Source organism: Castor canadensis, chromosome 10 (genome assembly GCF_047511655.1).
Source record: "Castor canadensis chromosome 10, mCasCan1.hap1v2, whole genome shotgun sequence".
NCBI lineage: Eukaryota > Metazoa > Chordata > Mammalia > Rodentia > Castoridae > Castor > Castor canadensis.
In genome coordinates, this window is record NC_133395.1 from 112501565 (window position 1) to 112525645 (window position 24081).

At 40.2% G+C, this 24081-nt stretch overlaps 1 protein-coding gene across 22 annotated transcripts in view; it reads left to right on the forward strand.

Moving 5' to 3' along the window:
* Cacna1d (calcium voltage-gated channel subunit alpha1 D) overlaps nt 1-24081 on the forward strand; it is a 322522-nt gene that overhangs the window by 164693 nt on the left and 133748 nt on the right. For 15 of the 22 annotated variants that reach the window (XM_074043953.1, XM_074043952.1, XM_074043938.1 and 12 more), the window contains exons 5-8: nt 7863-8005; nt 12558-12710; nt 13227-13423; nt 20635-20738. In XM_074043953.1, the coding sequence (XP_073900054.1) occupies nt 7863-8005; nt 12558-12710; nt 13227-13423; nt 20635-20738 (597 nt within the window). Of the gene's footprint in view, nt 1-7862; nt 8006-12557; nt 12711-13226; nt 13424-19958; nt 20063-20634; nt 20739-24081 lie in introns of those variants that run through there. The other 7 variants (XM_074043939.1, XM_074043946.1, XM_074043944.1 and 4 more) reach the window with 2 other exon arrangements.

Sequence of the window (24081 nt, forward strand, 5' to 3'; positions counted from 1 at the left end):
TTTGAAAGTAAAAGGGCAGAAAATGTATATACCATTGAAAAACTAATCAAAAGAAAATTAGAATGACTATATTAATATCCAGCCAACCAGACTTCAGAACAAGGAATGTTACGAGGGATAAAGAGAGTCCTATTTCATAGTAACAGTCATTTCATGGAAAGGATGTAGCAGTCCTAATTGTATATATGGCTAATAACAGATTCAAAATTCATGAGGCAAAATCTGGTAGAACTGAAAAAGGAATCGACAAATCTGTAATTATAGTTGTCTATCTCATCACTGTGCTGAGGAATGTTGATAGAACATGTGGACAGAAAATCACAATGTCTACAGGGTGACTTGCACAATACCAGCCACCAACTTGACTGAATTGACATTTTGGAGAACTTTTCATCCAGTAAGAGCAGAATTTATATTCCTTTTATGAGCATATGGAACACGCGTGACAATATCCTAAGCCATAAAACAAACCTCAGAGAATTTTTAAGAAATTTAAATCATAGATATATTTTCTGAATGAATATAGCAATATTTCTGGATAAAATGTCACTATAAAAATCTTGAGGATTTCTATATAATAGTCATAAATAGTTTAAAATGAAAAATTTACTATTTCCTATGAAAACATTGAATATTACTATATTCAATGAAAACATGAATAAATGATTAACATGGCAAAATCATTTTTTTATTATTCATTTATTCACATGTGCATACGTTGTTTGGGTCATTTCTCCCCCCTGCTCCCTTCCCCCAACCTCTCTCCCCTTCCCCCCTCAGTTCCAGGCAGGTCCTGTTCTGCCTTTATCACTAGTTTTGTTGAAGAAAAGATACAAGCCTAATAAGGAAGACAAAATGTTTTTGCTAGTTGAGTTGAGGATAGCTATACAGAAATATTCCTAGCATTGCTTTTGTGTACACGTGTTATGACCCATGTTGATTCATCTCTAACTGATCTCTACCCTGGTTAATAGCGCTCTCCCCTTGTCATGTGGTCCCAATCCAACCACATTGCTGCATTTGCCCTAGATCTAAAGTTTGCATATTGGTCTTCTGAGCTTGGCTGACCTCCTCACTCAGAGTGACGTTCTCTAGTTCTATCCATTTACCTGCAAAAGATAAGATTTTGATCTTCTTCATGGCTGAGTAAAATTTCATTGTGTATAAATACCACATTTTCTTGATCCATTCATCAATAGTGGGGCATCTTGGTTGTTTCCATAACTTGACTATTGGGAATAGCGCTGCAATAAACATGGGTGTACAGGTGTCTCTGGAGTAACCTGTGTCACATTCTTTTGGGTATATCCCCAGGAGTGGGATTGCGGGATCATATGGCAGGTCTATGTTTAGATTTTTAAGAAGCTTCCAAATTTTTTTTCAGAGTGGTTGTACCAGCTTGCATTCCCACCAGCAGTGGATTAGGGTTCCTTTTCCCCTGCATCCTCGCCAACACCTGTTGTTAGTGGTGTTTCTAATGATGGCTGTTCTTAGAAGGGTGAGGCGGAATCTTAGTTTGGTTTTGATTTGCATCTCCTTTATGGCTAGAGATGGTGAGCATTTTTTCATGTGCTTTTTTGCCATTTGAATTTCTTCTTTTGAAAAAGTTCTATTAAGTTCAGTTGCCCATTTTTTAATTGGTTCATTGATTTTAGGAGAGTTTAGTTTCTTAAGTTCCCCTAATATGTCAAAATCTTATTGAGAGGAATTTAAAACTTAGAAATATTGGAAGACTCAATATTGTTAGGATGTTAATTTCTTCCCAAATTGAACTATATATTGAATCCTATTTTAAATCCAAGCAGGATTTTTGTAGAGATCGACAATCTTATTCTAACATTTATGTGGAAATTAGAGAGGCTCTAGACTAGCCAAAGGAATTTTTTTTATTTGAATACTGAAGTTTAAACTCAGGGATTCCTGCTTGTTAGCCAAGCACTCTATCATTTGAGCCATGCCCCCAGCCATTTTTCTTAAGTTGTTTTTCAGATGGGGTCACCTGCTTTTTGCCCAGGCCATCTTTGGACCACGATCCTCTTACCACACCTCCCACAGAGCCAGGATTACAGATGGACACTAAAACACCCAGCTTGTTTGTTGAAATGGGACTCCATAACTTTTTGCTGGTTTGGCTTTGAGCCATCATCTTCCAAATCTCTATCTTGCAAGTAGCTGGGATTATAGGCCATAAGTCACCATGCCTGGCCCTAGCCAAAGAAAAATTATAAGAACAAAGTGGTTTCACATGCCTATAATCCTAGCTACTGGGCGGTGGAGACAGGAGCGTGAGGCCCTGGGTTCAATCCCCAGTACCCTCCTTCCTCACCCTCACACATACAAAAAAAAACCAAAAAACAAAACTGGAACCTGATCTTAAGGATTGTTCTAAAGCTACTGAAGTGAAGATATTTGATATTTGCATAAGGAATAGACATAAACGTGATCAATGGAACCAAATAGGGAGGCTCTAGAAACAGACTCATACATACATGATCGATTGATTTTATAAAAAAGATGCCTTGATAATTCCATAGGTTGAGGGAACTGTTTTCAACAAATGGTGCTAAAAGAGCTATTTGTCAATATGAAAAAATTACTCTTTTTAATTTTTATCAGCATAACCTAATTGTGCAAGGGAGTTTTGTTATTATAGTTACAACTTGTGTATAATATACTTTGATCAAATTCACCCCGTCTCTATTACTCTTTCTTAGCCCTCTTTCTTCTCCCCCCTCCCTTCTTTTTAACAGCTTTTGGTGGGTTTTATTATTCTATTTTCACAGTGAAAAGAATCTTCTCTTACCTCATACCATATATAAATGCTATCTAAACATAGATCATGGGCCTACATGTAGAATTTAAAATTTCTGGAAGAAAGTCTTTATGATCTTGGGGTAGGCAGAGGTTTCTCAGGTATAAGAAGCATTAGCCATAAAAGGGATAATAGAAAAATTCAGCTTCATCAAAATTTAAAACTTTTCTTCAAAAGACAGTGTGAAGAAAATGAAAAGGCAATTCAGACATGGAAAAATATTTACAGTAGAGATACCTGACAAGAACCTTTATTCAGCATATATAAAGGACTCTTAAAATTCAATAGTAAGAAGACCACCCATTACATGGAAGGACAAACATTTGAACAGATCTTCATTAAAATATATGTGTGCGTGTGTGTGTGTTCAATTCCCAGCACTGCTTAAATAAAACACAGTGAACGGTCAGTAAGTCCCTCAGCATTGTTGGTAATTAGAGAAATGCCGGCTAAAACCACAGTGATGTATTACATGCCCACTAGGATTGCTAAATGTAAAAAGACCAAGAAGTACTGAGCATTCATCAGCATGTGGAGGAACTGGAACGCTCAGAGTCTACTTGTCAAAACAGAAAGTGGCCTGACCACTCTGGGGAAACTTATCAATTTCTTACAGTGTTAAACACATTTACAATGTGACCATATTACCAGTTCTTTCTTAGCTATTTATCTATGATAAATGAAAACCCATGTCCACAAAAAGACTTTATTCACAGTAGAGAAAAACGGAAAATAAACCAAATATTCCACAACAGGTAAATGGTTAAACTCAGTGTGGTATGTTTATATAATGGTCTATTATTTAACAATTGAAAGAAGTGAACTACCAATAAATTTAACAACTTGGATGAATCTCAAAAACATTATGGGCAAGTAAAAGAAGATAGGCAAAAAATATACTACATGGTTCTGTTTAGGTTGGAAAAAAGGGAAAAACTTACATGGATAAGTAGGCAATTGGTGGATACCTGCAACTGGGCTTACAGGGAGGATGACTGACGGTAGGCACGAGAGAGCTGTTTGAGATGTTGGAAATACTGTCTTGGTTGCTGTCTTTGTTGCTTTAACTTTTATATTTATTATAACTTATTTGCACACTTCAAATAGGTACAGTTTATTATATTTAAACTACAATGAAATTGATTTTAAAAGTTAAAATCATCAAGGAAACTAATTTAAAAATAGAAATGGACTTGGTTTCTCTTATTAAGTTTAAAAAAATTTAGACCATCAGATTATTCTTTATCTAAAATATGGACTAAGTTATGGTCAAAGCAAGAGCAGAAGTTTTTTTTATTTTTTTAAATTTTTTTTCATTTTTCTTTTATTATTCATATGTGCATACAAGGCTTGGTTCATTTCTCCCCCCTGCCCCCACCCCCTCCCTTACCACCCACTCTGCCCCCTCCCTCTCCCCCCCTCAATACCCAGCAGAAACTATTTTGCCCTTATTTCTAATTTTGTTGTAGAGAGAGTATAAGCCATAATAGGAAGGAACCAGGGTTTTTGCTGGTTGAGATAAGGATAGCTATACAGGGCATTGACTCACATTGATTTCCTGTGCGTGGGTGTTACCTTCTAGGTTAATTCTTTTTGATCTAACCTTTTCTCTAGTACCTGTTCCCCTTTTCCTATTGGCCTCAGTTGCTTTAAGGTATCTGCTTTAGTTTCTCTGCGTTAAGGGCAACAAATGCTAGCTAGTTTTTTAGGTGTCTTACCTATCCTCACCCCTCCCTTGTGTGCTCTCGCTTTTATCATGTGCTCAAAGTCCAATCCCCTTGTTGTGTTTGCCCTTGATCTAATGTCCACATATGAGGGAGAACATACGATTTTTGGTCTTTTGGGCCAGGCTAACCTCACTCAGAATGATAGCATAGATAAATGGGACCTCATAAAACTAAAAAGCTTCTGTTCATCAAAAGAAATGGTCTCTAAACTCAAGAGAACACCCACAGAGTGGGAGAAAATATTTGCCAACTATACATCAGACAAAGGACTGATAACCAGAATATATAGGGAACTTAAAAAACTAAATTCTCCCAAAACTAATGAACCAATAAAGAAATGGGCAAGTGAACTAAACAGAACTTTCTCAAAAGAAGAAATTCAAATGGCCAGAAAGCACATGAAAAAATGCTCACCATCTCTAGCAATAAAGGAAATGCAAATTAAAACCACGCTAAGATTCCACCTCACCCCTGTTAGAATAGCCATCATCAGCAACACCACCAACAACAGGTGTTGGCGAGGATGCGGGGAAATAGGAACCCTCTTACACTGTTAGTGGGAATGTAGACTAGTACAACCACTCTGGAAAAAAAATTTGCAGGCTACTTAAGCTAAACATTGATCTACCATTTGATCCAGTAATACCACTCTTGGGGATATACCCAAAAGACTGTGACACAGGTTACTCCAGAGGCACCTGCACACCCATGTTTATTGCGGCATTGTTCACAATAGCCAAGTTATGGAAACAGCCAAGATGCCCCAGCACTGACGAATGGATTAAGAAAATGTGGTATCTATACACAATGGAATTCTATGCAGCCATGAAGAAGAACGAAATGTTATCATTCGCTGGCAAATGGATGGAATTGCAGAAGTTTTTTTAAAGGAAAGGATGAATTATGTCTTCATTTGAATCAAATTTCTGTTCACTACAGTTTCCAGCTACAATCTGTATCTCAAGTCAGTGGATTTTCAGTTCTCCCACTACCTGAGATGTTAAGAAAGCTATGAATATTTCTAAAATATTAACTGTTAGTAATGTGATCACAAGAGAACCCACTGGGCTACCATAGCTAAAGTTACTCCCTTTACAGAAGAGTATGATATAAGTCAACTTTTGTACTACTCCTCTGATTTCAGGCATTTGGGCTAATGACTTAAGCTTTCATGAAGAAAAACATGTTGCCCTCATTCTAGTGCTTCTGACCTTTGACAGTTTGGGCCAATTCTTGCCTTTTTCCTCTTCTCTTGGGGCAAATTTTTGATGGGACTGGGATTTGAACTCAGAGCTTCAGACTTTTCAGGTGCTTTATTGCTTGAGCCATACCTTCAGTCTAGATAAACTTTTAATAACAATCTAGGGTCCAATATTGCTTTCCCTTGTGTCTTTATCTCTTCAGGTACATGGTGTTGATTTGTTTTTCCTTTATTGTTATTATTATTATTATTTTTTTTTTTGGTGTGGGTGAGGGGAATAGAATCGTAGAATATGAGAATGGAGTGGGCAGGGTTCTGGATCCTTTGATCTAGTTTTATCGGGGAAACTGAAACCTAGAGAAAGAGAGGGACTTTCCTAATGTCTCAGAGTTCTTAGGACTAGAAATGACCCTGGTCCCTTCCAGCCCCCCACCATCTGGGAACCACAGCCAGCTTCTTTCTCTGATTCAGGCTCTTCTGTAACGGGAGAGAGACATTATCCACCTGTTTTCAAGGACTTTGCTGAAGAATTGGCGGTGGGGGGTGGTGGAATAAAAGGACCTTGAAGTGCACATTGCAAAATGCCGATACTTGAAAGCAATCTTAAGTCACCACCTGCATAAATTATTTTCCTAACCTTTTAGCGTGAAAAATTTCTGTGGCTTCCACATTTCAGAAGAGTTTGAGGTTTTCCTTCTTCCTTTTGTTTTGTTTTTGTGAAGCTATGAACTTGTTTTGGAGGAGAGACTTTTAACATTACCCTTGCTGTAGAAGTTTGCAATACTTTTTAAAAGCTATGCCAGTGAGAAACCTGTCATAAATTTGATGTTTCCCCAGTCATAAGTAAAGAGAGCCCACCATCAGAAGCTTTGAGAAGGTAGAGAGGCGTCTTATTTTCCCTCCTGGGTTCATTGCTAATTGTTCTACTGTTATAAAAAACAAAGGGCTGCTCTATAAATGCCCTAGAATGATATGACTATGCCCAATCAGAACTACGATCAGACCACCCTGTGTTTTATGGACTTTGTCTTGGTGATCTAGAGGCCTGCCTGCCAGTGGGGGCAGAATTTCTGCTTTGGCTGCTAATTAAACTTTAGAAACCTTTTCTTTGTTGCTGGGCCAGTCATTTCCATAATCTGATTGGCCAGAGCTGATGCTATTTGCAATGGAAAAATTCATATTTATTCTGAAAAGCAACAATTCCAAAGAGTAAATATTTATTTGAAAGAGCAAAAGTAACTGTCAAATGAGCAAATTGCCTGAAAATAGTTTTATCCGGAAAACCTTCTGAGAGTAGGAAAAAAAACTTACCATGGCTGCCAGATACAATATTACTCACATTTCAAAAGAGAAAATGATATTAATACTTCTCTAAGTAACTACTTTTAGCCTTTGCACACCCCAGCTCCTTAGCATCTGTAATTTACATCATTCTCCATCTATCCCCATGAGGGTACTGGTGTGTGTGTGGAGGGGTGTGTGTCAGTGACTGCACTGGAAGTGGTATAGCACATTAAAATGTGGGACTTTGAATTCATTCATTGATTTACTCATCAAAAAATTTTTGAGCACTTTGCATGTGTCAGGAACTGTTTTAAGCACTAGACTAGAGCAGACTAAATGAACTAAAACTTCTTACCCTTTTGGAACTGGGCCAACTACCAATATTAGTTCTGCCACTAGTTGTGTGGTCTTGGGCACATTACTTGTTCCCCTCAAGTTTCTTTCCATATGTGTAAAATGGTGTAAGTGATTCCTGCTGCATAACAATTCTATGAGAATCAGTGTTTGTGAAGTGCTTAGCACATAGCAAGTGCTCACAAGTGGTAACCACCAAGATCACTGCTGTCATTTGAGCCTGGGCAGTTCTACTTGTCATTGCTAGATCCCCAGTGAGTTCCACTTCTATGGGGCTCTTTTTGTTCCTGGCTGCTCCATTTGTACAAAAACAGGGAAGATTAGTCCCTGTCTCAAATGCTTTTCTATAGAGGGGTCAGGTTTAGATTTTTTGCCTTTGCTTTCATTTCAAAAATAACTTGTTCAAAAATAACTACTTTTATCATTCTGTTTTTGTTTCCCTGGGTGATAGACTGTAACGCTTCTTTCTTTCCTCTTCTTTCAGATTGTTTAGTGTCATTTTGGAACAATTAACCAAAGAAACAGAAGGCGGGAACCACTCTAGCGGCAAATCAGGAGGCTTTGATGTCAAAGCCCTCCGTGCCTTCCGAGTGTTACGACCTCTTCGACTAGTGTCAGGAGTGCCCAGTAAGCACATTTTGTTTTCTAGATGGAGGAGTGTGCTGGTCTTTTTCTTCTGGGTGGGTCTTAGGATGAAGAAACAGAGTACTCTAAGGTGAGTTGCTGTGCACCCATCAGGGGCCTCGCAGCTTACTGTACAGGCCTTCATAGTTGACAGAACTCTTTGGCTTGCATTTTCTCTGTGGATGTCTGTGACAGCCCTGAAGAGGGGGTAGACAGGTGGTGATAATTGTCATCCTGCTTTTGCAGAAGAATCTCCTGTTGCAAAGAGGCTGGGTGGTGGTAAGAGACCTAGGTTTCAGGACTCCTGATTCCAATCTGGTTTTCCTTTCTGACCCAGCTCCCAGGCCTGACCCTCTGTGAATACTAGGTAATATAGATGATGATATGGAGGGCTCAGGTCATAGTCTTTTTTCAAAGTGGCAGCAACACAGGGTTGGATTCCTGAAAACTCTTCAGCTCACCCACTGTCAGGGATTGTGTCTGTCCCACTGTGAGGAGAAGGATGAACACTTCAGCTTCCACATCTGTGTACAGGGTTAGAACCTAATGGTATAAGGGAGAGAGACCCCTAGCAGGTTGTCTGGAACACAGAGTAGTCTCTCAAGGAGTTAGAGAGACTGTTGTCACTCACTGGGTTACAATACCAGTCAGTGCCAGGGTCTACTTTGCTTTTGGCTCATACCTCCAGTCTGGGTTGAGTCACACCTGAATTGGAACAGATGCCCTGTCTATGCCCTGGCCTCTTATGCTGCCAAAGGAATTGTAGGGTATCTGCCCCTGAAAGAATTCCCCATGTTGAGGGCTTAAGAGGGTAGAGGTAGTCTTAACACCTTTCTTAGGACTGGTGCTTCAGAGGTGCTTGTTTATTCAGAGACAGAGCAAGGAAACAAGACTATAATGGTGTGCCTGTTTTCTACAACTCGTAAAGCCATTGGAAGAGCACAGATTTTTTTTTGCTTCTCCAAAAGTTCTTCATGAAATTTTATTAAACCTGTTGGCACTCAGAATGCACCAAAAATCCTCTGGAAAAAAAAAGATTGCCAAATTTAACATTTTAAAATGTAGGAAGTAGTGTTTTATGTGTACTTCTTTTTCCAGATGGTTCATTTATTTTAATTGAAAAAGATCAGCATAAGTCAAAACCACAGAACTGTTCTGGACGCAATTGAGAAAAATAGAAATACCTTGGAATGACTGTTAAGTGTAACATGATTAAATGAGAAGTTCAGTTAGCAAATACGTTCTTTCAGATTTAGTTGTTGTAGCTTAATCTAACTAATTTCAAAGTAATCACGGCAAGTTTCCCCCCCCCCTCCAAAAGAGCAGATGACAGGACAGCCTGTCTGTGGCATATGCCAAATGCACTCACAGGGCCATGGCTTGTGTGTGCATGAGTCTCTGGCCAATGAACACTCTTAAAACGGGTAGAGTGCCGTGTTGATTCTGCAGGCCAGTGAAGTTTCTATAGATGGAGACTACATAGCCCTAGATACTCAGCAAAATCAGCTCTTAGCTGTAGTTTTTTCTTCCTTTCCCCAAGAAACATCACTGTTTGAAACTTGATGGAGATCTTCATCTCATTCTCCCGCAGTTCAACAGGGAGAAACGGGGCTGAGTTTTACGCGAGGACTTTTATTTGTGAGTGTGTGATACTGGTAAACTCAGGTCCTCAAGCTTGTTAGGTGTGCACTCTGTCACTTGAGCCATACCCTAGCCCTTTTTGTTTTAGTTTATTTTTCTGATAGGGTCTCATATTTTTTGCCTGGAGCTGGCTTCAGACCCTGATCCCCGATTTTCTTACCTACACCTCCCACGTAGCTGTGATCACAAGTGTGTACCGCTATGCCCACCTTATTATTTAGGTGGGGACTGGCTTCGAACTGTGATTCCTCTGATGTACAACTCCTGAATAGCTGGGATTATAGATGTATACTACCATGACTGGTTTATGCAAGGACCCTTAAGCCTATATTTTAACTGCCCGGGCAGGGAACATGAAATCTTCTCATCAAACTCAAATGGGTTTGGGGGTAAGGAGCCAGGGATTCTGGGCCATGGTATTTTTAATGCTGGTTGGCAACATTAAATATTGATTTCTCTTCTGTTACCTGAAATTGTTGAAAATGTGAAGAAATGTTTTAGTTCTTATACTTACCTAAAAATTATCTGCTGTCTTCTAAAAAGATTATGTGCGTGTGAATATACAGTCATTTAGTGAAAGGCAACTGTATTTCAGAAGGTGGCAGTTCAGACATTCGTGGAGTTCTTGACCACTCATGTTCAGTTAACCAATGTTTTTCAGAATCCAAACTCATAAGTGGGAAAGATCCTCTGGTCTATCTATATCTTCTTTTAGATAAACAAACTGGGATCTGTTAAAAGATAGTGACTTAAAAGATAGCTCAGGTGGTAGAGTAACTGCCTTAGCAAGCTCAAGGGGCTGAGTTCAAATTCCAGTACCACAAAGAAGAAGAAAAAATAGTGACTGTTCAGACTATCATAGTTGGTGGGCAATGATGGAACTAGACCCAGGTCCACTCATTCCTGGCCTGGTGTTGTTTCCACTCCTTCCCATGACTCCTTGATTAGAGTCCCCTGAGATCTGCTGTGCAATTTGACTATGTCCAGTCACTGAGTGTAAGAAAGTATACATATTCATCTTAAAATTCAACTCTGTTGTTTCACAAATCTGATCAATCTAAATGTAATAGTTACTGTAAACAAAATATTCATGACCTTGTATGGTTCACTGCTACAGAATTTAAGAGCTAACTGGTAGTTGATTTTGGATGGTCCATCTGTATCTCAAAAAAAATCAAAACAACAACAACCAAAAGTTTGTCCAAGTACATTAGGAGCCAATACTTTCTTTTCTCCTGTTGAAAATCATCCTATTGGTCATTTTTCCAAAAGAAACCACTTAAACATTTAAAGGCAGTGCCTGCCATTTTAGTTGTAAAGAAGGCTTTACCAAGATAGAATCTTGATATGTCTAGAATCCTCTTGTCAATCTGCCCTCCCTGACCTGTCCTCTGCCTCTTCCCATATGTTCCTTACATGGTAAACTTTTGTTACTATTGCTGGTAGGTTTTCTTCTCTTTGTGTGGTTTACTCCAACTCCAAATTTTTTAACTTTAAACATCTCAGCTTCTTATATTCTTTCTTTGAATAGGTATTGGGAAAATGAGATACTAGAAAAGGTATGGTTTGGAAGACAGACAATGGGGAAGGGAAAGGAGGCAGAGTGAGTGACATGGAGCAGTAGCTGACATCATGGGGTGGTGGGGGAGAACACAGGACACTAACTACTATGTCAAAAAGCTCAGATTCCAGTGCAGGCTCTGGGTTCCTGCCTGTCTCCCCCTCTAATCCTAATCCTCGGTTTTGATCCACCATCCCACTTTTCATCATCTTTTACTTCCTTGGCAGCTGTACCTGTACCTGCATCAGGGCTTTGAGTAGTATCCACATCTCTCATCTCAAGCCCACCTGTCACATACAGGACACTTGCACTTTAATTTTAGGTGCATCCAATTGAACAGGTCAATAGTCTCCACACCCCCCTACCCTTCTCACCTACCTCCCTCATTCTAGAAGAGCTTCCTTTTGAAGCACTTGTTTTTTGTTCAGAGCACTGGTATTTGCCTATGACTGGCTCAGATCACTGGAGCACACTCTAGGCACCTTCTTCTCATTCCAAGCAGCTGTTGACCATGGTCTCATCTTGATCCTCATTCTGACCTACCTAGGGAGCCCCAGCACTCCAAACTGCTCCTCTGCCTGTCTTGCCTATTTCCCTTTCTCTTTTTAAGGTAATTGTCTTTTGCTGATGGGCTAAAATCTGACTCTATAACCCAAATTCAAAACCCAGAATGATGTGACCGAAGCCTACATCTTTTTTCCTGATTCTCTTTTCCACTGTATGATCACTGATCAAGTGGTCACCCCCAAGTTTATATCATGCTCACTTAAATTCTGCACTCTTGGTACTGTGTTCTCTTTCTTCATGCCTACCTGTGGAAGTCCATCCTACTCAGCCTTCAGGCTCTGCCAAGGGAGAAGCTGCTTCAGAGATGTCCTTCCTTGCCCTACTCAGAGGCAATGTCTTTCATCCTTCTTTAATTTTCACTATTTGTTTCTACTCAAATAGTATTTTTGTGCTACCTGAGAGTAATTTGTGTTAAATCCTTGTTTCCTTCTACATCTTAATATTTGCCAAAGGAACTACTAACCCTTATACTTTGCATCTGGTAGATGTTCAAGGGCTTTTGTTGAATGAATGAAAAATGCATACATGAGTGAATGACTTTAACATTGCTGTCCCTCTGTAGGCTTTAGTTTTTCCATCTGTTTAGTGAGGGAGTTGGGTTAGATGATCTTTAAGGCTCCTTTTTAGCTGAGTTTACATGTAGGCTTAGTATTAATTAACTGCTTTGAAATAGCTTTTGTATTTTATTTCTATATGATATAAATAGAGTAAGCGTCATTAGGAATTATATGTATACCTAATTTGAAGTGTCACCCTGGCTCACAAACTTATTTTTCTCTTTCCTAGGTTTACAAGTTGTTCTGAACTCCATTATAAAAGCCATGGTTCCCCTCCTTCACATAGCCCTTTTGGTATTATTTGTAATCATAATCTATGCTATTATAGGATTGGAACTTTTTATTGGAAAAATGCACAAAACATGTTTTTTTGCTGACTCAGGTGAGTAGTGACAATGGCAACTTGAAAATTGTTGGTTTTCCCTAAAACAACTTTTGTGGTTTGGGGAAAATCTTAAAAAAAAAAAAAAAAGGAAGAGGGAGAAAATGCTAACTATACCAGCAGTCAACTGAGCCAGTTCTTAGTGTAAATTATGTTCAGAATAAATGAGAATTTATTCTACTTTCCCATCCTGATTCCCTATGCAACATGTCCTAGCAAACAAGGTGAGAGACTTCCATGAGGTAAACCAATAACATTGTGCTCTGTAAGCTTAGAAAAGGCTCTGTGTAAAGGTGAGTATAGACCGAAGAGCAATGGATTATGACCAGAGGAAATGGCAAATTTCACTGAGGAAGGAGTATTTGAACTGGACCTTGAAGGCAACTAGTCTTCTAAGATGACTTGGGTGAGAGGTGTAGGGTATTCTGGGCTCCAGCAAGGATCCTGGGCTTCCATTGGCATGGGTGTCCTGATGTTCCTCTCCCAAGTGGTGCAGCCTGCTTCCTCTGTTTACAGATATCGTAGCTGAAGAGGATCCAGCTCCATGTGCGTTCTCAGGGAATGGACGCCAGTGTATCACCAATGGCACGGAGTGTAGAAGTGGCTGGGTTGGCCCAAATGGAGGCATCACCAACTTTGATAATTTTGCCTTTGCCATGCTCACTGTGTTTCAGTGCATCACCATGGAAGGCTGGACAGATGTGCTCTACTGGGTAAGCAGCTTGAGGAGAGGGTTTATGGCATGTTCTTCACTTGGATAAAGATGTTTCCTTAGCAAGAGCCATTGAAGAGCTGGCTGAGAAAGAAACCCTGGAAGTCAGTTCTTTGGAAAGGGAAGCAGACCCTGATTTCACTCAGTGAGCGTCATCATACTGCTCCTTCAGGCATACGTCTCAGTTTTGGAAGGCATGTTGTTGGCTCCTGCCTTTTAGTCCTCCACTTCCCCAGAATTGTTGTTGACTGTGGTCAGGGAACTTCAGGAGGCCAGAGCTGTCCTGTTAAACTCTGAGAGCCAGAGGGTCATTTCCCAGGTAAAGAGGCCCCCTGGATTTCCACAGAGTAAAACTGACCATTTATACATAAAGACAGATTATTCTACTAAATCCTAATGGGAAGATACAGAACATAGTTTGGATCCTTTCGATGCTTCCCATAGCTCAGTACAACCTTAGCCCATTTTGAGTTTTTCTTCTATTATAAATCATCTCAGGACAGGCCCATAGCTCTCTTCCTTTCTCTATGGAGCTATAGAAGTCTAGCAGAAAGGGTAGAAAAGGCACATCAAACTGCCAACGCTGGTAGACTCTCCAACAGTTGTGCCTAGGGTCTGATTCCTCTTGTTCCTGATGGAACTGGAAGGGTTTGCTATAAATAAAGTGGTAGTATAGCAGCCGTTTCCCTTGGTGAGTTTGTTTATAGGTAGAATGTTTAAAGCTCAAAGAAGTTCAGAAATTGTTTTGCTTAATAGAAGAGTTGCTGGGAAAAACAGCTAAGATGTAGATTTTGAGCCTAAATTCAAGTCCAAATGGGATTAACAAGGGACTTCAATAATGAGTTGTTTGAAGGAAATTAGTATAAAGTACTTCCTGAATGGATAGCTTCTACTTAGAAAGCTTAGAAATTGAGACGTAGCTTCCAATAATTTCTAAATTCTAAACTTTACAGGATTTCATATTATTTCATAACTTCAGGGAACATATGATGGCTATACATGGGCTTTGCTTCCCTTCACCAGTGAACACTATGCTTGCAAGATTATAGAAAAGTCCTATACAGTCGGCCCTCTGTATCTGCAGGCATCACATCCATAGGTTCCATATCTCCCAAGTTAACCAACTGCAGATTGGAAATAATAAGGAAAAAATTTCATCTGTACTAAACATGTACAGACTTCTTTCTTGTTATTCCTAAACAATACAGCATAATGATTATTTACATAGTAATATGAATTAAAAGTAACCTAGAGATGATTTCATGTATGTAGAGAGTTCAGATACAAATACTGTACCATTTTTATATAAGAGGCCTGAGGGCTGGCGGAGTGACTTAAGTGATAGAGCGCTTGTGTAGCAAGTGTGAGGCCCTGAGTTCAAGTCCCAGTACTGCCAAAGAGAGAGACTTGAGCACCTGCAAGTTTCGGCATCCATGGGAAGTTGTGTCCTGGACTACCCCTGCAGATACTGAGGGACGACTGTATTTTCAATGTAAGGCACAGAAAGTATGTTTTTATCTTCAGTGCTGAAAGTGTGAGTCTTATTAATCTTTGAGAAGGTTTAAGCATCACCAATATGTTACAGCTTCTCTGTTCTTCCTCTTCTCTTTTGTGATTGTTGTAGGAGGAGTTGTGTGTATGTGTGTGTGTGTGTGTGTAATCACTGCTGTTAATTATGTTCATAAGACAACACCTTTTCATGAGAAGAAAGGAAGAGGGAAAGTATAGTGGATGGCCCAAGACAGGCACAGGGGCTTTCAGGTTTGATGAAGGGTTCATTTTTACTTCCATCTCCTACATTGCAACTTCTAATCATAGTGAGGTCTCAGTCTCAGTTTTCCCTTAAAGTTCCTGATAAATACAAAAAAGCATCATCAAATAGTCTAAACTTTGATGCTGCCCCCAAAACAGTACAGAAAACACATTTTGATGTTTTGAAAGAAGTAAAATTTATCTGTGACTCTCTTAGCTTTGTTTTCCTTCTATTATCATGGTGAGTTATCGACTGCTGATCCAACATGCCTTGACTAATGGACAATTTCATTATGTTGTATTTCTGAACATTATTTCTTTCACAGCAATTGTTCTGTTGTCAAGCAGTGAGAACTCTGGGAGTGTGTGATTGAAGGAGAGAGAACTCAATGCACAAGTTTCCACTTGCTTTCTTGAGAACTTTTAAGTATCACCTATGATGATACAGTTATTATCTTTATTGTTACTATGACAATCACACAGTTAATAATTTGACAGTATAATTCCATTCTCTATGAATTACATAGCATCTTTATTCTGGATGGAGGAGTCAAGGAATTCATAAGCATTATGCAAGTCTATATACTTTTATAATGATCTGAGATCTTGAAGATGGAGATAATGGGATATAAAAAGGCCACTGAACATTCCCAGGGTCCTCCAGTAAGTGGTGTGGTCCTTGATCTAGAGCAGCGGTCTACACACTTTTTTTTTTTTAAATAAGTGGCCAAATAGTAAATATACTTATACTTGGCTTGGTAAGCCATGTAGTTCCTGTCCCAACTATTCAACTCTGCTGTTAGAGCTCAGAGCCAGCCAAAGACAATAAATAAATGAATAGGTGTTACTATATTCCAACCAGACTTCATTTATGAACCCTGAAATTTGGATTTCATATGATTTTCATTAGGTCATAAAATATTCTTCTCTTGATTTTTCCCCAACTATTTAAATCGTAAAAGCCATTTTTAGCTTGAGGGTCATATAAAAGCAGGAAGTATGCTAAATTTGGCCTTCCAGTCATAGTTTAGGTACCCCTGGTTTAAGAAGAACCTGGTTCTCTTTCTTTGGTATTCTTCCACTCCTCAGTGGTTTGTGAATCCTTCTACAACACTAGGGGGCAGCTAAGTAATGTCTTCTGGAGTGTTCTCTAAAATCTTACTCTCTGATACACATCAGGATTATTTTTAATTATTTGTTGATTGCATTTATTAACTCATCATAGAGATAGGCAGGCACCAAGGAACTGAGTCTTCCTAATATTTTATGGGCCACAGTCAGCTGGAGCCACTTAGCTGTGTTCCAGAACAGAACATCCCTGTGCAGGCCAGAGCCTGGCACCAAGCAGATGCTCAACACATAAAGTGACTTCACATTCTCCAAGTATACCAAGCCTATTGCCTCATTAGTGTGGTGGGCCATGTCTGAATATTTTTATCCACAACTTGGGCATAAAGGGAACATGTTAAGAGTTAAAGGAGCTTGAATTTTAAGAGTCTCATGCTCTACTGACTGAGCTGGCCAGGTGCTCAAGGAGCTTGAATTTTAAATATTCATTGCAAGCAACTTTCTTAATCTTTCAGATGTTTTTATATGGTGGACAAAGTCTTTGTGGGAGGTTGTTTTGCACTAGTCAAGCTTATATTTAGTCAGTGTTCTCTAGCTTATTTATGCCATAATTCTCAAGAGTGTCTGGCAAGTATCTGGCAAGGTCTTGAGAAGGGAAGTTCAGTGGGTCCCATATGCAGAAAGGCACACCTAGAACAGAACTATTTGGATTTGTGGAGAATGGGATTTTTAGATTTTTAACTTCTGTTGGAAAACAAATCATCAGAGAGCTCTTTTATAAACTGAGCTCCATAAACCTAATTAAAGTGTCATTTGACTTACACATACTTGTTGTCCACAGAGACAGTAGGGTGTAGTGCAGGGAACAAGCATTAAGGTTGGATAAGTCTGGTTGTGTGATGTTGGCTGATCACTGAATCTTTCTGGGCTTTAATTTCCATGTCTACAAGATGCAGAATTAGATGACATGTATTTATTTTCCTTTGACTTAGAGGAAATGTTTTTTTCTTCGATTGAGAGGAAATGTTTTTTAATGTACAAAATTAATTTAAAAGTGTGGTTTTAGGAAGGAGCTATCCATGTAAGTCCTTTATGGCCTCTGGTCTGAACACCAAGCTCTTTCCTTAGTAGTGCACACACCTGTTGAGGTGCTGGCTGTCAGACCCCTACAGGAAGTTGCCTTCATTCCAGGCACCTAAGAAGTTCCTCTATATGTCATCTGCCACAGCTTGCCTTTCTCATCTTCTATGCTCTGGGGAGCTGCAAGCAAGGTTATGAAGTTTTTAGTAGTATCTTCAACAGCTAGACAAAACAAAAAGCCTTAAGTTAGATTTTGAGACAGTGTATGCATTTCAGCCTCTAAAATGAGAAGGAACCGAAGCTAAATAGAAAAATTATTTCTTGGGCTCCAAGTGACACTCCATGATGACTTTGTCCTCTTTTTTTTTTTTTCTTTTTGGCAGCACTGGAGTTGAACTCGGGGCTTCATGCCTGCTAAGCAGGCGCTCTTACCACTTGAGCCACTCCGCTAGCTCCATGATGACTTTGATATATTTTAAAAATTAACCTAAATGAAAGTGCTTTAGCTCCTGCTGATTTCCTTGTTGTTGATAAAGATCAGGCAGATGAAACCCCATGCTTGGTCTATTGTAATGTGCATATTTTTGGGAACAACTGGGTAGTACTGATTTTGCCCTGAATTTCCCCATGTGTATAGTAAGGTCTAAGAAATATTTAGCTCTGAACTGAGAGTTGGTTGAGAAGGCTTAGTCGGGAGAAAGGCCCTTAGAGCTTAAGTTTTGTCTCTTTTCCGACTTCTGGCAGAGAAGTAGTCTCCTGTGGCTGCTGTTTAGCCCTCAGCTGTCATTCCAGGTGATGCTTCTGATTTGAGCAAATGCAAATCTGCACACCAACTCCCAAGAAATTAAAAGGCATTTCAATTTCTTTAAAGAAATTTTTCCCTCCCAGGTGCAGCAGTCAGCTGTTAGTAGAGCCATGGTCTGGAACACCACACTGAGACCTGAGGAGGGTTGGTGAAGCAGATGGCCTGGTCAACTGACTTAGCTCCTAATGGAGCTCTGCACTTGTACATCCTTCCCTCACTGTGACAGCACTCTCTGCCACATGCACCTCTGCTCCAACAGAGGAAAATAGGCCCAGAGAGATCACCACTGTAAGTGTTGACTCCAGGCGAGGCTCTGGCCACCACACCAGACAGTCTGTTTTTTCTCCACACATGGGTTTTTAAATAAGTTTAGTGGTGTAGTTGCTTTGGAAGAATTACCCTCTCCCTTCCTGCTGAAATTAGTTTATCCAACTTAATTAGATCAACAATTGCAGCCACGTCCCTGGCTCATTCATTACTCTAATTGCCAATGTAAGATGTGCAGACTGATACGAGTTCTATTAAGCACATCAATTTTCGTGTGGCCAAACAGGTGTTTCATAAGGGATTTAATGCCCTCTCCCTAGACTTCAGCAACAGATGTTAGGTAATTTTTTTTAATGTTCTCTTTTCCTGTTTGGCTTCTGCATGAAGTAAACATTGTGAAATGCATGAGCCTTACTCTGTAAAGCTAAAACCAAGAGTCAGATAATGTGCAGAAAGGCACACGCTTAAAAACCCTTAGGGGTTGCACCTGTAAGGCAAGAACGATAGCTCTGCCCAGATTATTTATTGGCCAAAGATTCTGGATGTTCCAGCAGGGTCAGGTCTAGGATCATCTGTTCTGTTTCCTGACTAGTCCTTAACACCTTCTTCCTTGAAGAGGTGTTTGCCCAATTTAACAGTGACCTGTGCTGCTGGAAAGTTCTATCCAGCTGTGATCCTTAAAGCACCTGTTTGCTCCAGAATAAAAGCTGTTCACTATCAAATGTTCTCTGGGAGGGTCTGACAAGGAGGCCACGCCTGAATGTGCAGTTTGAGCTTTTCCAGAAGTAGGATCAGGGGTTCCTCTGGTTCAGCCCTCTTTCACTTCTAATCCCAGTGAGTTTGCAACTGGAGCTGGAGGAGGGAGGGAGAGAGAGCTAGGTTAAGGCCAGGGTCCTCCTGTGGGTGCAGGCAAGAAAAATCCCTTTCCCAAAGGACCTCTGAATATGCTAGTTGAACTCTAGACACATTTTCTTTTTTTTTATTCATTTAGTTGTGCCTGTATTCACTGACTGCAGATAATCCAGATTTAAGGTGGATTAGGCTTCCTTGAATAGGTTGGCTTCCAATACAATGTAATTATTTTAGGAGATTTATTTTTAGAAAGAAGTTTATAGAGTCAAATATTACAAGTTTGTTTCTGTAATTAAGGTTTTTCCACCATCACAAAATTTAAAAGCAAAATTAGTACTAACTTGGGCAGAGAAATAAACAGATTCCAGCTAAGCATTAGTTTTGTCCTCTACAAAACCATCTTCTGGAAATTGCTCTTATTAGTTCCTGAGACAAAGGGCCAAATCCTAGCTCATTTCCCTACCTCAGGCCACAATCTATTATTATTTGGCCTGAAAGCTTCAATGACTCTTGTTTCGTGTGTTCTGGCATGCTTGTGTGCCTGTACGTGTGTTGGGAATATGTAATGAATGTATTGGCTACTGTTGTCTCCAATTTCAGTCTAAGTAAATGTTTAATTAAATGTACAGAATGCTTGTCTCTAATATGACCCTCTTTCCTTATTAGATGCTCCTATTAACCCACTCCTATGAGACCATCTGATTTCTTGCAGATGAATGATGCTATGGGATTTGAATTACCCTGGGTGTATTTTGTCAGTCTCGTCATCTTTGGGTCATTTTTCGTACTAAATCTTGTACTTGGTGTATTGAGCGGGTAAGCTACACCTCTTTCATCTTGAAAGCAGAGTCCTGAGGACAGTTGCCAAGACCACACAGGCTTTATAGAGGGGGCCACCGGGTGGGTGCCAAATGCTTTATGTCTGCTTTCAGATGCCGCCTTTTCTGCTGAGGCTTCCCAAATCAAGCTGTTTCCTGGAACCTCACCAGCCTTCATGAAAGAAAGCTATAGAATAATTATTGACCAGAAATTAATCAGCATTGTTGCTTGGGATTTAAATAGTTTCCGTTGCTTGCCCTTTTGTCAGTCCTAAAATGAGATACATTTATAATTGCTTTCTTGGTTTGGATCCAAATATAATGCACATTAATTGGTACAAAACTGTAGCTAAGTGAGCTAGTCTGGGCTGACTTTCAGTAGGCCCTTTTTGTGGATTTCAGCAGCAGAACTTGTCCTTATTTGAAGAAAAATGTGGGGGGACCTAGCCCCAGCCCCTGTCCTGGGAGCACTAACCTTCAGCCAAAGCACTGAGTGGTCTAGCAGCTGCAACTAGGGCTCTGTTCTTTAGTAAATGGATAACTGATAACTGATCTCCTTACATTTTACAGGTAAATGATGCGATAGGATGGGAATGGCCATGGGTGTATTTTGTTAGTCTGATCATCCTTGGCTCATTTTTCGTCCTTAACCTGGTTCTTGGTGTCCTTAGTGGGTAAGCAGTTGGATCTGTGTTGCACATACTTCTGCTGCCACGTGTGAGGCAGCTATGCGTGTCTCTCAGCTGCTCCCTGATGGCTTCTCTGCATGCACTTGGACTCTGATGTCCCCTCGATGTGTTGCTTTCAGATTGAACTGTGATTCTTTCTGCCTGTATCTGTCTGTGAGATTCTGTGTTTCTGATGCTTGCCAAACACTGTTAATTTAATGAAAATGTTTCCTTAATGAATGAGTAGAGGTGGTTTACAAGTGAGTAAAAGGCTTCCCAGCCTTGGTCTCCCCCAGGGAGAGGCCTTTGTCTTTTGTGGTTCTCTTCCCATTAGTACATAGCCTGGCTCTTTTTAGTTACTCTCAGGGAATTATAAATACTTCTAGTGGTGTTTCAGATTTGTTGTAAAGGAGAAATGAGCCTAGATTATCACATAAATACCCAACAGTTTCAAACTCTTACTTGTGATATTAGGATCCTTGATTAGCTTGATGTTCTACTGCTGTCACTGTGAGAGTTATCCCTGCAATTCAGTTTTAATCAGACCTTGAACCTTTCCTTAATGCAAAATTATGATCAACTTTTGCCCACATGTTTCCTGTGGTCTTCTCATAGCCCTCATCATTGGGTCACCATTTAAAATTCATTTGTTTAACACCTTGCCTCTGAATTGACTCTCCATATGGAAGGTTGAGGAGAGACTGGCTCAGAAAAGGGATGCCTGTGTTGCAGAGCTGTGCCCTACCTGTGGTGGGAGGTGCCATTCCAGAGCCCATATGTGTAACCCATCTTCACACTATCCCCGAGGCACCCTCAGAAGGCTCCCCATTGAAGGAAGTCAAGGCTATCTGAGCCCTCTGAGAAACAGGTTCAGCAGACAGGCACTGCAGCCGGCAGGTGATGGGTAGTGGTGCACCTGGAGACCCAGGAGGTGCCTGTGTCCCTACCCTGAGCCCCTTCATCCTCAGGAAAGTGTTGATGGATTGATTTCAAGCGAGTTTATCTCCTCCTCACTCACTTTATCTCACTCTTTTCGAGGCTGTATCTCAGTGAAGTGATCTCTTCATGTATGCCGAGTTAGTGAAGAGATATTTATCGACTTTTTAAAAACACTGCTGTTTGCAGAGTGGAAAGCAGAGCCTAGTTAATCCATTTTGACTTCCTTTCTTCACCTTTCCTCAAACTGTCCTGCCTGTTTCCAGGAAGTATGCACTGTGAAGTCCCAGATTGAGTGTGGGCAGTTTCACACCATGGACACATAGTCATGTAAAGCCCTTGTCTAGAAATGACCTAGGGACAGTGCCCCCCAGTGAGAGGAGTGTGTGGGGGGAGCCAGGACTGAGCTGGAGTGACAGCACCTTCTCCTGCCCTGCCCGAGCTCCCTTCAACAACAGATCGTGTTCTTAGAACTTTGAAAGGCCTTCCTTCTAGTGAGCTACTGTGGCCTCAGGTTAGGGTCAGGGCAGTGAGAGTGGCATTTATCCCTAGAGAAACTTTGCCACAGGAACTGCCCATACAAGGTTAACAGCAGTTCTGTTGTGAATTCCTTGGCGCCCCATGTCTCCTAAACCCAACTAAACTGACGGAGGCCATGGAAACCACTAATTTTAACAGTGCTGGTGACATGCCTTATCTTTAGCTTCCCAAGGCAAGAACTGTTGCCCCAGCATGATGAAGCAGAGGTACAAGCCAAATCATGAGGTGCATAAAAAAAGAAAAAGGGAAAAGAAGAAGGAGGGGCTTCTCATTATAACAATGGGCTCAGTAAGCAACCCCAGAACATAGCGCTTCTCCGACATTTCCCTGTATGTCTCTGCCTCTCTGTGCTCTTCTTGCTTTCCTATTTGTATTTTTTGTTGTTAAAGCAAATTTAAATTTTTTATTTTAGGATTCTTCACAATTTTGGGAGAACACTAGAAGTGTTACAAAACCAGAAGGACATAAATGTCAAAAGAAAGGCAATTTCTGTTGCATAGCCTCTAGGGGAGTATCAGACCAGCACATGTAATCCCAAAAAGCACTGAATTAAGTCTCCCATTTTAGGCACTTCAGTCAAAGATGGCAGATTAAAAAAAAAAAGAAAAAAGAAGCACACATCCTCATGGAACATCCAGTTTACTAAAATATATCTTGGGAAAAAATAGCAAGTTTTTGAAAGACATTTTTATATCAAAACAAAACTACGGAGATTGCAAATGATACAAGAATGTTAAAAAGAAAATGTAAGACTTTCTAGTGCTTTTAACTGTCAGTTGATGCTGTGCCCTGACTCCTAGGGGCTGCACACGGCCTCTCCTCCCCAGGAAGCCACGCTGGTAGGAAATACTGAGGTGTGTTTTGACTGCATTAAGTGCTATGTCTACAAAGCAGAGCCTCTCAGCCATGTTGGCTGTTTTGGCCAGCACTTGCCAAGGTTCTCATGAGTGCTGGCTCTGGGCCAGAGGCCAGGGGCGCCAAGATGTCTAAGACACAGATGGCAGCTTTGAGCTCAGGCTTTCCTTGTCTAGTGGCGGGGGGAGACTGTGTAAGAAGGGTAGTATGGCGAGTGCTAAGCAGAGGTATAGGTCAGGGGCTCTGTGAGATGCATCTCAAAAGAAGAGGTGGGTCTAGCAGGGAAACCAACCAGGGGCGGGTATATTTCTACCTCCTCCAACAGTTCTCTGTACTTCTCTGCCTGGCTATTCCCCTTTTAACTTTCCTATTTGTACTTTTTGTTATTAAAGAAAAATAAAAATTTTTAGTTTAATCTTATGATTCTTCACTATTATTTTTAGACAACACCAGAGGTATTACAAAATTAGAAGGACAGAAACATCAAAAGGAAATTTCCATTGCATAGTACATAAGGGACTATCCAACTAAAACACATGTGATTCCCAAAGCACTGAATTAAAAGGCTCCCCTCTTAGGCGTTTCAGTCAAGACCACACATGTGACTGCCTCCTAATGAAGATGTGTTAGATGATGCTGTGTCTATTAACCATTTTTAAACTTGTTTGTCCTCTTTGGCTCCTTGCTTTTCCTGCGGCCATACCATCCTCTTGTATTCCTCTACTGACTTTACACATTTAATTTGATGTTTGTATATTTCTAAAGTATTTTAAGACTAATGCTCTGGGAAAATGTTTGGTTTTAAAACAGACCCTTTCTTGACATAATGTGAGTATGAGGTTTATGAACTGTGTGCCCTGTGTTGCCAAATATTAGCATAGATGAACACTTCAACTATGATGATGGCGCTATGGGAGGGGCTGAGGATGTCTGTAACTAGTGTTGCAATTTGACATTAAGTCATCCTTGAGACAATCCTATTATAACCAAGGAATCAGAAAGAGCATCTCTTTTAAGT